The following is a 15,996-nucleotide window of genomic DNA, read 5'->3' on the forward strand; positions in this document are numbered from 1 at the left end:
TTCGTTGATTAAAGGAACACGTTGCCTTGGATCGGTCGAGTTGGTCTTTGAAAAGCGTTTGTAAAATGCATATGGTTAGAAAGATGTTGTAAAAGTAGAATACAATGGTCCACACAAACATGCCTCGAAATTGCACTGTTTTCCTTTTACCTCATCGACTAACACGGTCGGCCATTTATGGGAGTCACGGTCGGCCATTTATGGGAGTCAAATTTTTTGCTCCCATAAATGGTCGACTGTGTTAGTTCGCACAGTAAAAGGAAACCACGCAATTTCGAGGCAAATGTGTGTGGATCATTGTATTCTACATCTTTCCAACCATATGCATTTTATAAAAAAATGGTTACAAATGCTTTTTATAGACCAACTCGTCCGATCCAAGGCAACGTGTTCCTTTAATAGACAGGACATTGAGCAATGGACAAACCAACAATACAAAACAAAATGACAGCAGAGGCCTAAAATAGTTTTACAAGTTTGAAGGTGACCTTATAATGCTTTGAGCTCACCGTGTTTTCAACATTAAATCCCAAGGTTTATCTATTTTGCTTATCGAGTGTCGATGCATGTCCAGCCAAACACCAAATTATGCATCTAAATAAATGGAAACCTAATGAGTGATGAAGTATTAGCATGATTAAAAAAGTAAAGAAGAACATAAGAATTAACCTGTGCCATCCGTCATTTTTCAATTGAGCGTGGAGACCTAATGACATCTCGTTATAACTTAGGTCACTCAGCGTCAGATACAGAATCGTATCCAGAGCTAAGGAGACGCTTGTTTTAAGTACATCTCATGGATTACCCACAGGACAGAGTCTGGACTCCTGGGCTAGCTTTTAAGTGTTTTTATGAGAGATCTTGATACGCTCAGATGCTTCGTCGATATTTATATCGTCTTCGTGGCTTGTCTGCAGTCGAGGGATGGATGGAGAAGTAGATTTAAGGAATTGGTTTGGCCGGAGAGGAGATGATTTATGTGTTATATTAAGTTTGATAGGAAGGTATACTTGTCTTTAAGATGTGGGTCACATCAAACAGGGTCATGAATGTTGACATTTCTCATCATCAAAGAAACTGATTGTTTAGAGATGCTAGGTCTGATTTTTCGCCAATTTGTATAGATTCAAGAAATTATACAGATGATATTGTTCTTATTTTAGTCTGATTTCCTATTTGTTTTTACTTGGGTGAAAATCAGAGAATCAGAGCTTTGTAACGGTAATTAAAAGGCCTGTAAAGACTATAGTATTAAGACTTACACTCGTGTAGGTCAAAATTTGACACTGTCATCAGACTGGCTTTCACTGTACACATACAATTGTTTACCACAGGATCAATTTTGGCTTTTAATAAGAAAAAAAGGTTTCTGACCCCACTTCATACTTGCATTTAATAATGGAGGGTTAAATATAGTACATGATACTTCCCTATGAGTGTGTCCCTGGGCAATCTCACATGTTTATTAGATTAGTGTAACCATGGTTTGACTGAATATTACTGTAGTTACATTGACTTAAGTCAAAAATATACAATGGATTCTAGTATGGACAACATGACATCTACTGTCTCTAGGTAAACTGATGGAGGATGGGGTTTGTATACTATACAATCCAGTTGGGGCAGAAAGCTACAAATTTACAAAAGTCTTCAAAGGTGACGGGACACCTACTTTGTACTTAAAGGCAGGGTTTGAGAGTTACTTTACAAGTATAAAAATTACCATTTAAACTTAGACTGTAAAGAGCACTGGGGAGATGGTGATGTTATGAAACATTGTTAGATTGTTAGAAATGGCCCCCTTTTAAGTAATGTTGTCGTAGAGAAAGAAGTAATTTTTTTTCCCAAAGAAATTTGAATCTTAGAAAAGCTTCAGGCATGCAGCGTTTCATCTTGGGCATCCGAAGGCACACAATTCTATGCAACAAGGGTGTTTTTTCTTCATTTTTTTCCTTCCAATTTCGAAGACCCAATGTTTGATTGAAGTTGAAGTTGAAGCCAACATTCTCACAGGTTGGTCAATTTTTGCATGTGGGCCATGTCACACGAGGCAATTTACGGGCAACCAGTTCCAGGCAATTGAAGAAAAGGCATTACCATTTGATTGTTAAAATTGTTCTTTTGTAGATCGTAAGACAATACTTTAAAATTGACTCATGTGCTACCAAAGTGGTCCCGTAGCATGCACTGCAGTTGGTTGCCTCCGAGTTGCCTGCAAAAGTTGCCTCGTGTGACAAGGCCCTAAGAATAAACCAACCGTGACAATTACCAAAAGTATGCCATGCCTTTAACCCGATGACAGCAAAGTTGATACAACCTCATTCAATGTAATCTATACAGATGACTGTTTACCTGCATGTATGTAGGAACATGGTAAAGTGCATTTTCATTAGATGCTCCCAAGTAGGACATTTAATTGAAATGAAGAACGACCTACAACTTCAGTGCTAAAAAAAAACTTCATTCAAAACACCCTTTTTGAAGTGCTTCTAGGGAACTATATACAGTGTCGATTGATCGAAATGCTGTCTTTTCCCGTTCACGGTGCCATCTCTCTCCAGTAGCAATTTCAATCACTCCCTTGTTGTGTATCCATTTCTTCTTTCGGTCATCTCCCTTTTGGTTGGCAAGTCTTCGTATTTCTACTTAAATCGTTGTCTCTTTCATTACGACGCTTCTAGTTCTAGCGTTCCTCACACAGCAGCGCCATCAACCACCTCATTGAGAACATTGTTATTCTTGTTATCCAAACCAAATATTTCTCTAGATGCATCCCTGGAGGTGAGGCAGACTGTATTCCCATCATAATACGGTGTTGTGGAACTGTCTAGCTCTCCTGTGACACGTTAGATATATATACTAGGATGAATTACTGCAGTGCAGTTATTGCAGTTAAAGGCAAAGTATACTCTCTAGTTTTTGGAACCGTTTGATTGCTTTATTTCTATATAAATGTTGATACATCAAAGTAACCTGTGAAATTTTTTTGAGATACATGTATCGCCCAAAAATCCTTAGCAAATATGCCCATGCAGGAAAAACAGTCCCTAATAGGACCACACTTTCTGGGAATTTTTTTTACTGGCAGCATGGAGCTATAACTGGCAGTGAATGCTTCTCAGATTCAAATTTTGGGGCATAAAAACTGATACATTTTTTTAAAAGAAAGCTGCTGTAGTGTATGTAGGCTTCTAACCAAAAGTTTTTTATTGCCACTAATTTTAAGAGTGATTACTAAAATGTAGTATACCTTCCTTTTAGCTCAATGTTACCAAAGTGAGATTGGATGGAGAGAAACAAGCCTGGTTCCTATTAAAAGAACGAGAAATAGAATTGATGGTGTGATTATGCAGGATTCCTAGCCAAAGTTGCCCGGACGAAATTAAAGCCTAATCAAGGTTTGTTTTCTGCGCCTTATATAATGCCAAGTGCCCTATATGCAGGAAATGACAGTAAATAGCTCTTGTAAACCATCAGAGAGGTTTTTCCTTGAGAAATTTTGAAGAGCTCAGGAGTGCGTTTTGGCGACCCCAACCAAAAACTGTTTCTGACATCATAACCAAAACGGTAACCGAGCTCACAACTCGGTTATCGTTCAGTCTGAACAGCAGAACCAACGACCAACAACCGGGGTTGGGGGTCGCCAAAACGCACTCTAGTGTAGAATTTTAAAAGGCACCGACAACACGACCTGATGATTGACAGAATTTTGACCACATGAGGGCGCTTTCAATGGAGAATTTCCTTACATCACAATTACAGTATTATCTTATTTTGACTGTCTATTTGTTGTTTTCTTGCATCAATTGCCAATATAACAAAAATACCAATGGTGTAAAAAAAAAAATTGTTTTTCATCGCGTTCAATTTTGATTACACACGCCCTCATCATGGGGTCAGAAAATACTGCGAACAAATCGGCAAGAACAAATTGGCAGTTCGCCGAATTGCCAATTTAAAATTCAGAGTTGAACTTTCTAAAAGGCTACCTCTGTTGATCTCAACATGAGTTAAATTACATCTGTTGGGATTGGGTGACATTTGCAAGGCATTTTGTCAAACACTAATTTTCTCATGACATGCCATGCACATGTGGTGTATATGTACTAGGCATAACAACATGTAGAGTATACTAAAGAACTTTTCGCAAATACCCATTGCGCAAGCGCTAACTGTTGAATGAGGTGCAGGCAGGCTGGTCTAGCTGGCGATCAACTTGCTAGACCAGCATGCAGCTCATTCCACGACTAACACACCAGATAATAAGACGTACTATTGATTATCTCAAATGCCTTCTCTTCATTAAAAAAAAGAAGGCAAGGCACCTACACAACAATGAATCACTAATTCCCTTTTCGATTTTTTTTGATAATATTTCATGGGAACAAAAATTTTCATCTATGCAAAATTCAAGATGAGTTTCAAAATGTTTCTTAATCATTATCATCTCTGCCCAGACGTATACTTTTGGGTGTATGCATGTAGCTTTTCTGGGGGTGTTTACGCTTATTTAAACATCTCATCATTTCTCCTGACCCGAGTGTGTCGCGAGTACAAAAGGATTCCCATCAGCGCATTGATCGCTTAAGGAGTGCTTTCAGTACTCCCTGGTGCCCTTGGTGCTGTGTACCAGTGGGTTTTGTACATAATTACTTCAATGCTTGCCAGTATCTGACTACATGTTGATCAGCCGCATATTTAGGAGGATGCCTCTTCTTATTATTGCCTTGATCGAATTCTTCTGCATTCCTTTATGTATGCTACACCTCCTCTAGTAATTCAACCCTGTCTATCTGTTTATCTGTACATGGTTAAAGCGATGGACACTATTGGTAATTGTCAAAGAACAGTCTTTTCACTTGGTGTATCTCAACATATGCATAAAATAATAGACCTGTGACAATTTGAGCTTGATTGGTTTTGCGAGACAATAATGAAAGAAAATTCACCCTTGTCACACGAAGTTGTGTGCTTTCTGATGCTTGATTTTGAGACCTCAGATTCTAAATCTGAGGTCTCGAAAATTACTTCTTTCTCGAAAACTACGTCACTTCAGAGGGAGCCGTTTCTCACAATGTTCTATACTACATGTATCAACCTCTCGCCATTACTCGTTACCAAGTAAGGTTTTATGCTGATAATTTACAATGCTGAGTAATTACCAATAGTGTCCACTGCCTTTAATGTGCATTCTCCCCATTATCTTAATACAGCTTTCTCATCCATTGAATCAATCAGACTCAAGCACTTTCACTATACTTATCCACAGATTTTCTCCATGATATTGATGCAGTTGCCATGATTTCATGGTAGAAAGATAATTGTACGTTCATAAAAGACTCTGCTACATGTAGGGACAAAATGTCAGGCAATGAAATTATTTTAAAAAAATTGTTGCATTTTTATACCATAGGGCTTTTTTGGTTTGATAGACCAATATTGGCTATTAATTTGTATCTCTTGTATGAACATTGAGCATGGTTTTATTGTATTTTGATATTTAATTGTAAATATCTAATGCTCCTACCAGTATGAGTACGCATGTATTGTGGTTTAGATTCTCCTTATAAAAGCACAATTTCAAGGCTACTTTATGATTTCGCTCGACTAATTGTCACAGATTGTTAAATGAAAAATCATGAAGGAATGATAATTGAAATGAACGTTATCATAAGGTCCCACTGGCGTGTGTAATACTCGTATCAAATTAAAGTAGGTATTTCTTCATTAGGGATCGGTCTTGTTGTCATAACAAGAACAATCCAAAATGTGTGCGTAATTTACAAATCAACCAATATAGCGTTATGAGCTGACCAACCATTTCAAATTACCATCTGACCATAGTGTCGGACACGCAACATTGAGATTTTTTAACTCAAACATCACTGCGACTAAACCTGGAACATATGTCTTTATGGGTATTAAGTATAAATCATTATGTCGATATTCAGTAGAATTTAAAATAATTATATCGAACTCAAAGTCAACATTTAAACTTATTATTTTGGGTTCAAGATGTTACATGGTAACATCTGTGCAAAATTAGAGCCCTTGTATTATGGCAGATTTAATGATGATTGTTTCTTTGACAATGCAACCACTGAATTTGGCACACGGAGCATGTCAGAGCATGACAAATATTTGGCTGTTGGGCCATCGCAGATGATTCTCCATCGAAAAAATGCAGTTAGGCCAGGTCCAAAACCGCAACTTCTGCTCGAGATATGGCTAGATTGCGCGCGTCTGGCTATTCTTCAACACTGGCAGACATCCTGGTCTAGCCATAGCTGTAGCCGAAGCCGCCGTTTCGGACACAGCCTTAGACTCACAAGCACTTTTCAAATTTTCAAAATAGCTGCCAATATATGTAGCCCGTTACTCTACCTATAATTTTTCAATGGACAAATCTACGATGTCCCCTACAGGCAAATTTCGTTCTCATGACAAGCTCTGAATGAGTGCCAATTTCCATGCTTTTATCTTCAAATGCACAAATACATCGACTATCCGCCATACTGTTATAAATGTTCAAGGGATACTCTAGCCAGTGACAGTGACCTAGGTGAATACATGCCACTTTTGCTCAGCGACACACTCTTTATTTACATAAAGTAATGTATGCAGGGGCCTAATGGGAACCAATTATATCTGTTCGGGCATGCTCTTGGGTAAGAAATTGATGAACAAAAAATGTCGGTCCCAAAATGGTAGACCATTGGCAGATAGTAGATGCTTGTGACACCATTGTAATGGGTCTATATAATGTTTTTCTGTAATTAAAAAAATAGTATATATGTTTTCTTCTGCTCTGTAATTTTAAACGCAATTCAGCCTTTGGCTGCCAAGTTTGAATGTTTTTTAATAAACCAATAATAATAATAACTAGACATTAGGTGTTTGTGAACACAAAGCTGTTCCGTGTTGTGTAGTTCTTGAGATATGGGGGTCACAAATTTTTTTTTAAATGCCTGAGGAGTCTATAAGAGTAACAAGTTTGAAAATCGGTTGTGTAGTTCTTAAGATATGGTCTCACTTCCGGTTGACCAGGAATATAGGTCAAATTGGGGACACGGTTGTTCTAATTTTATTTTTGATGCCTAAGGAGTCTAAAACTGAAAAAGATTGAAAATCGGTTGTGTAGTTCTTAAGATATGGTCCAACTTCCGGTTGACCCGGAAGTAAAGGTCAACATGGCGTCACGGCTAGCCAATGCGAATGTCCAATGTCAAAGGAGTTAATAACCAAAACAAAATTGAAAATCGGTTATGTAGTTCTTGAAATAAGGTCCCACTTCCGGTTGACCCGGAAGGAAAGGTCAACGTGGGGGTCATGGTTTTCAAAGTTAATATTTAATGCCTAAGGTGTCTATAACTGAAAAAGTTTGAAAATCGGTTGTGTAGTTATTGAGAAATGATCTCACTTCCGGTTGACCCGGAAATAAAGGTCAACATAAGGTCACAGTTTTCTAAGTTAATGTTTAATGTCTAAGTAGTCTATTACTGAAAAAAGTTTGAAAATCGGTTGTGTAGTTCTTGACAAATGGTCCTACTTCCGGTTGACCCGGAAGAAGAGGTCAAAATGGGGTCACGGATTTTCCCCAACAAAATTTAATGCCTAAGGAGTCTATAACTGAAGAAAAAAATTAAATCGGTTGTGTAACTCTTGAAATATGGTCTCACTTCCGGTTGACCCGGAAGTAGAGGTCAAATCGGGGTCACGGTTACCCAATGCAAATCTATCATGCCTAAGGAGTCTATTACTGAAAACAACTTTGAATTCGGCCGTTCACTTCTTGAGATATAGTGCTGCAAAGAAAAACTCATTAAAGCTTCTAATTACCATAAATTATCACGTGATGACGTCACAGTTTTAAAATTGTGTTTTTCATACTAACAAATTTCATAAGGTACACGATGGTGTGTAACTTACCCTAATCCAATGCCTTTTAAAAAAAACCTATTAGAACGTACATCATTTTAACGAAAACCCTGAACCATCGTAGGATTCCAATGTATGCCTATTGGTTGTGTACAAATCCAATGGAGTATGTCCAGAACAAGGTTAGGAAAAAAATACATCGATGCCAACATCAGGACAGCGTGGTAGACTCCCCTCAAGTAAGTCCTCAATGCAAACAGGTCTACACTGTATTGCAATCACCCATAGAGACAGTGTACAGCCACATGGAAGCGACTGCACGCAGTTTAGTGACTACATCCAGAAGTACTACGTTGTACCGATGACGGCAAGATTTTAATTTATTCGTTAATGATAGACGTCCCTTGATTGGTTTTAATGAACGGAAACCATTATTTTTAGAATCAGTGTATTTTTTGACACAAAATATCAAATTCAGGAAACAAACAGATAAATAATTTTGAAGTTATTAAGTTTTTGACCATTTAAATGTTGACATTTGAAGAGCCATTGTGTTTGTGCACAGACACAAAACGTGCAATACATGACGTCATGGTGACGTCGTCCGGATTTTAAGGCCATGGAATAGTTATACAGTACCCACAAAGTACAAAATTGAAAAAAAAATTGCGATCGGACGTATAGTTTGTGAGATATGGCAATCTAAAGATTGGCTAATTAAATATTCATGTCGTTATAACTTAGTTAATTAATTATTTAATTTATGCAAATTACATTTAACTACAACTTCAAGACCTAAGCTTTAATATGATATATGGTCTGACTCTTTTATACTAAGCCAAGTATGATTTTTGGCTTTAACAAAATGCCCTGGTTAAACCTATGGGCTTTTGACGGATACAAATAATAATAATAATAATAATAATAATAATAATAATAACAAATAAAAATCTTGACGATTTCAATAGCTGTTCCGACCACTACGTTGGAACAGCTAATAAAAATCTTGACGATTTCAATAGCTGTTCCGACCACTACGTCGGAACAGCTAATAACATCTGTGTATGGTTCTCATCATGGGTAGGGCCTACACAATTTTGTTACGATGACACTATTATTGGAAATATTAAAATGTTTAATTTGTTATTGATAAGTTGTAATCGACCAGCTTGAAAAGCATATTATTTCTGACTCAGGGCTGATTGATCATCGTTATAAATAAATAATATCAAGTTAATGTTATAATTATGATCTGTTTCTTTGTTCAATCCCAAATCGTTGTGTAAATATAATCTCTTGGAATAGGCACTTTATTTTAACAAGAGATGCTTCCTTCCTAACTCATGTAAGTTTTCATCAAACCCTAACAAGCTTATTATCCGATTGGGGGGCGGGGTCTCAGGTTCGTAGCCACTTAAAGTCTCTATCACTCAAATTTCTTTCACAACTACGCTTGTAAAAACCTACACAAATCCACCTTGTCAGTTTTCCTCCTAATGTAGAGATGAATCGCTCAAGATTTCCCACACTCAAGTTAATGACGTTCTTGTATCAGTGGAGTTGTCTGGCTGATTTGCACCTGTATTAATGAATTGATTGGTTCATAACCGACGATCCACAGGAAGCCTCTGGATGGCAGTCAGCCATTGGTGTCTAGATGAGGGAGGTACTTTGTCTTCCAGGCAGCTTAGTAATCAAACCCTGACACTAAGTGTCACTTTGATTAAATTCTTCCATTCAATTTTGGTCTTGAAATCCATTCTGTACCAAGACTCTCATTGATTTGGCTTTCTTGATTTAAGTGTTTAGATTGTATACAGTTCTCGTTGAGACTGCTATTGAGACTTCTCGATGCTTGTAACGAGTACATGTATGTGTTTAGTAATAATACCGGGTTCTTATACTTCCTACACTGTACATATCCATAGTAGCTAGATCATGGCGCTGTTTTTGGTACAACATTATCCCTGTTTGTCTGGTATGCGTAGACAATTCCTCAAACATTCTCAACTCCCTGTGAACCATACAACAACTAGCTGGTTCAGGTACATTAACTTTGAGTACATTTGACTGCATTCAGTAACTATTGTATGATATGGTACATTATCAATCAATAACATACGTAATGTCAGATAATCCCCCATCACTCATTTATGGCGTTAATGGTAACAAGTAATCAGTCGCACCACTGTCTGTACACTACAACAATAGAACTACACCGGAATTTTTTTTCTTTTTTTGCACAGTTTTTTGGGCGGTTATGGCAATGAGTAGCGATAATGTAATTAGAAATTAGTCATAACACTGTCTGCACACTACAACAAAAGAACTGCACTGGGAATTAGTTTCAACACAAGTTGTTCAATACTATATCGATTATGATAATTAGAAACTAGTCGTACAACTGTCTGTCATCTACAACAAGAAATGAGTTTGACAATTATTCGATAGGGTTTTTTAAACATACATCATGCATTTTTATCTTGTTCACCTTGTGCAAAGATTTGTTTCTTCGATTTGATTTGTATCCCTCGGCAGCTTTAAACGACATCCCCACCTGTGTGAAATCCCCTCCTTCACCCGGACTTTGCGAGCTTGTCACAAGGAGGAAATCTCCTGTCCCGCAACTGATCCCCTCTCTTCACGTTTAGACATCAACTAGGCTTTAAGTCCATCCCACGCTGGCCTAGTGCCTGAGAAATTGTTCCCTCTTTACTGGTTGATTTGAGTTTGGGTTCATGTTAAGGTTTCAAGTAGCATCTCGGAGACTGTTCAAGGTTTTCAACATTTTTTAGGTCGTAGAGAGAGTACTGCTTTTGAAGACCTCCTCTCACCCCAAAGTAGTACTTGTTATGAATGTTTTGTTTTTCAAAAGTGATGCACATACTATTTAAATCACACCAATATACGTATCTTTTTTTAAAGTCAGACATGGTCTCCTCCGTCCCCTCCCCCATCAAATTTTTCACTTTGTCATTGTCAGTGAAGCTACTGAAATGCACCCATTGTTCGTTTAAAGCTATTGGTTTGGGAATATACTAATGACAACATTATTCCATCTTTTTATCTGTTTTGCAGGCTGCTGCTGCACTATTTGACATGATGGAATTCTATGAATCGGCCATCAGGTTGGTGATTGCATCCAACAGGTCCATCGGTGCCAGGGGCTGGCAAGCTGCGTCCCGGCTACTCAAAAGGGTAAATAACTGACTCCTGTAGGACACAACCCTGTAAAAAAAAAAACCAGAGACACACTCCTACCTAGCTCACCTGTAAGACACCACTATTGACAGACACACCCCTATTAGACACCCAAACTTGACACATCCCTAACCCTTTATTCTGTCACTAAACACACCCGTACCACACCCTAAACAAGACACCCCCGGCAGACATCCCATCACAGACAAACCCCTTACCTTTTGTGCAAACTGGAAGTAAAAAAAGAAAAACTTTTCAAAAGCCATAATTTAAGGTTGAAGAAATCTTGTCACCAACTTCATTTAATCAATATTTGTTTACATCATTCATGAACACCTTGTTTTTGTAATTCAAAAAAACCCTGAATTTCTACTCATGAAACCACACAAAACATTGTATTTTGGATGTTCTGATTATCTGTGTTACAGAATTTTGCCTTGTATTAGCTTTCACATGAAGTATGACCCGGGCCCATGTGTACTCTCACAGTATATTTCCTTTGCTCTTATCTTTCAAAAGTCCCATTTGTCTTTACTTCCGAGTGACATTTATCAACTTGTTTGCACTGTCCAAAAATGAGCCTCACAAGACATATAGTCGTGCAAACAATGGTTAGACAAGCACTCCGCTGCATTTTCCACCCCGGTTGCTTGGCACACTTACATGTATTAAAGTGACACATACATGTAGTCTCCGTACAAGTCTGAACATGCTCTACGGTTTTCAGCACACATTGTGTTTGGATCAGGGACAAGGCTAGCCTCTCTCTAGCGACTGCTTCTCGGTGAGGACAGGTCTTGAGAGGGTGTAACAAGGGAGGCATCCTTGACATGCTGATCCTGATGTAAGACATAGTACTCCACTGCGATAAGGAGTTAGCAGAAGTCTTAAAGTAAAGACTCTAGTGGCATCGATCTGACACCTGAAATCTCGAGATGGGAATCAAGGAGTAATCGTGTGGGATCTAGACTTTAAGCCTTCATTACATTTCCCGCGTATTTATTATTCAGTTCGAGGGTTGGAAAGCATCACTTGTAACACATCCTGTACAATGAATGCATATCAGGCACATTAGTATGTATCGTGAGCTGACTTTGTGTAGTTTTTGCAAAATAGGTTGTTGTTGTAGCCTTTATGTACGTCAGGAGTACTGATAAAATAAAACAAAAAGAGATGTCTGTTTTCGAAAGAAGCGGATATACTTCTTGATATACTCGGCTTCTAAAAATAGAAAATTGGTGGATTGGTTCAGTGTTGTCCTCAATCAAAGACTTGGTCCCTTACTCCCCACCCCATCTCCTCTCACCACTGCAGCATATTGTGCCACAGCACCTTGTAAACCATTGATGATGCTATATAAAAGGAGTGCTATATTCAAACGTAGTCCCAAATACCTTGCAGCAAAATACTGTATGTTTAAGCGGCTAGAGTGTCACTGAGTGACATATATGCGCGCTGTATCAGAAGCCACTGTTATTATTATGAAGAAAGTATGTTGGACTTCATCAACATGTTCTTAGATTTGTTGTCATTTCTCCGTACTTTCTCCTTAATAAGTCATTTATGTTTATATGCATAAAGAAATGGCATGTTTTTAACGTGTACAAAAGAACTACTGTAGGAGCAGTGGAAAATGAGTTCACTGTTGGAAATCATTTTGACTGTGGGTAAATTTCTCTTGTAAACACAACCAGTTACTCCTAAGCCCACGCTCTATCTCCTAAACTATTCTCATAAATTGACGGCTCGCTCGTGTTACAGAGTATACTTCCGGCGGGATTACATGTCTATAGGTTTTCTATTGGAGGAAGATCCCTTCGCACAAGTGTTGGAAAAAAACGCAGTCTCGTTAAGGTTGCACGATGAGGGCTTTACTGCCACTCGCTATTTGATGAGTCTTTGGTGCTGGGCTTAGTCTCTATTACTTTGCATCCTGTGTGGAGCAGAACTGAGTCAATAGAGCAGGGTCGTCTACAACCATTGCTCATTCTTCTGTATAGTTGTCTCATGCTGCTCGATCGTGTTTCGGCTAATATTTTGGCCATTTACTGGTACATTTCTCTTTCAAATTATTTTATTAAAATAATATGCTTTTGACTGCTTAGTCCTTAAGGTTCTTGAGCAGTTTTAAATAAAGAGGAGTTTTAGTTTTACTTGTTTCTCTCTGGGGGCATAAATGTTTGAAAACACTGTTTGCTTAAAGGCACTGCACACGTTGGTAATTGTCAAAGACCAGTCTTCTCACTTGGTGTATCCCAACATTAGCATAAAATAACAAGCCTGTGAAAATTTGAGCTCAATTGGTCATCAAAGTTGCGAGAAAATGATTAAAGAAAAAACACCCTTGTTGGACGAATTTGTGTGCTTTCAAATAGGAATAAAAGTACCTTTGGCTAGAAATCTTTTATTATTTTAGTGAGAAATTACCTCTTTCTCAAAAACTATGCTACTTCAGAGGGAGCCGCTTCTCACAATGTTCTATACTATCAACAGCTTTCCAATGTTCATTACCAAGTCAGTTTTTAAGTTAATCTTTGTTTTGAGTAATTACCAAACGTGTACCTTCCCTTTAAATGGAAGTAAACAATTATTACGTTAAAAGTTATGCACATAAGTGTTCTCAACCTCAATGTTGTCTCAAACCTCAATGTTGTCTCAAATGGAAAACAAACCTGCAAAAGTGTTTGGAAAAAAATCAAAACACATAATATTTGAAATGAAATCGAATGTCTCTGTTACCAACAGATATCTTCTGTGTAAAATCCTTTCAAATCACTGTATACCCTGCATTATTTCGGATGTAATGTTGTCTAGAGGCTACTTAGGGGCACTTATTTATTTATTTATTTATTTATTTACTTATTTTCTAATGTATTGAAAAGCTTGACTTGACATAGCGTACATGAAATGTTAAACACCTCCTAACGCACAACATGTGAAGTGATGAATATTTGATTAAATTCTGCCGTCCCTGTAGGATTGCACAGAACCATTGCGATGAATAAAGTTACTTGGAATTTAATCCAGACAGAGCAAAGAATTAAAGATTAAGAAAAGATGCAGGGCTGTCATGGTAATCTTCATTCACTATTTTATTTATCATTTCAAGCTTTAAATTACAGTAGAATGGCTGCTGTACCGAACACCGAACGAAATAATGTCAATATCTGATGTTTTGATTAGTTTATATTCAGAAAGGTTAGGTCAGACTGAAATAGGGTTTCCAAGATACAATGACACAATATTAATTTTCATTTGATACTCCCTAATATGCTTTCAACACAATATCAGCATCACCACTTGGTGGTTTTGTCTTTCAAGAAAAATATTACTCAGATTACCCTTTTTCAAAATGTCAAACCTTTTACAATGTATCCGTTAACGGCCCTGATAATGACTCCTTCAAAAAAGAAAACCATACTAAACAAAATATTTATTAGACTCCTTCCATTATACTATAAATAAAATATATATTTGCCGCAAATCAGGAGTTTATGTAAATGGTTCGTTTTTTCCATTGTTGACACTTATCTTAAAGTCAGATTTTTTTCTTTTCGCGTTAAATGTCATTGGGCTTTGGGCCCAATTTTATAAAGCTGCTAAGCACAAACATTTCCAAAGCATGAAATTTCTTCCTTGATAAAAACAGGATTACCAACCAAATTTCCATTTTTGCATATTGCTTGTTACTGGTGTTCAGCTGTTGTTTGCTTATCCCGAAAATCACATGGAAATTTGGTTTGTAATCCTGTTTTTATCAAGGAAGAAATTTCATGCTAAGCAAGTGTTTATGCTAAGCAGCTCTATGAAATTAGGCCCTAGTGGCACGGTATGATTTAGCTTTTTATTATCATTGAAGCCAAGGAGATTGGTGCTAAAATTGTCTATGATGACATTGTTAATGGGCACGCACAGTCATGATGTCACATAGCAACAAGATTATACACACAAAAAATGTATTGGTTTTTTAAAACCAATACATTTAAGCAGTAACTCTGTACCGGGCTGTCCACTATTCGTGTTGCGCCGTGTTTGCATATATATATTCACACCCAATAATCGATCACGCAAGTTGTGCCTAAGATGCACAGAAATTAATTATTATTTATAAGAACCGTATAGTAGAAAGTTAAAGGAACATTACAGAACTGGTTTTTAATAACACAACAGTTGCTTGCAGTGTAAGCACTTTATGTAAACCACCACTTACATGAACTGACAAACCTAAAGAAGTTTGAGATCAATCGGCCATCTGGGTCACGAGAAAATAATGAAAAACCGCTTTAGACATTTTGCATGTCTCCAAACAGGAAATTAGTTTTATTTATTTCTCATCAAATATGACCAAGAAATTAGACCAAGAAAGTTTAATGTAAATCTGCGATCTTAGATTATTTATTTTCTTACCAATTCTGTTACGTTCCTTTAAATGTAACAGTTCTGTGTACATGTATGTGTTCAAACTGCGATTTTTTTCCCCCATGTTCAATACATGCTTAAATGTGTGCGGCTGCCATGATGAAATTATAATTGTTTGTAATCAGATTGTAATAACCCCAAGCATTTGTAGCCATCTGTAGTAGTAACTCTGCACCTTGTAGTGTCAATAACTGTGTTCATCGTGATGAACATAGCAGACTGGTTTTGTACATGTTTGGGGCTCACTTGTGGTCTGTTCTGCCATGAAGGGAGTACTGATGGAAAACATTCCCAACTAACCTTGTAGATCGGAGGAATTGCTAAGTACTTCTGCGTCACATTTACAATTCACATCAAACGATATCTCATAATAATTTTTTTGTTATGAGGAATCTTTTAACGTCAAAAGGCCTGATGGCCACTTCATAATATGTTATTCTTATATAGCGTTTTATCACACTCAATGGGCGTATCAAAGCGCTCAGTAGTTTTTCCTTG

The 15,996-nt window shown here is 37.4% G+C and overlaps 1 protein-coding gene across 1 annotated transcript in view; it reads left to right on the top strand.

Annotated features, from left to right (window-relative positions):
- Positions 1–15,996, top strand: part of LOC139936185 (uncharacterized) — a 66,933-nt gene that overhangs the window by 30,820 nt on the left and 20,117 nt on the right. Inside the window, exon 5 of the mRNA XM_071930986.1 lies at positions 10,957–11,076. Within this exon, the coding sequence (XP_071787087.1) occupies positions 10,957–11,076 (120 nt within the window). The remainder of the gene's footprint in view (positions 1–10,956; positions 11,077–15,996) is intronic.

The sequence above is a fragment of the Asterias amurensis genome, chromosome 1, assembly GCF_032118995.1.
Source record: "Asterias amurensis chromosome 1, ASM3211899v1".
Classification (NCBI taxonomy): domain Eukaryota; kingdom Metazoa; phylum Echinodermata; class Asteroidea; order Forcipulatida; family Asteriidae; genus Asterias; species Asterias amurensis.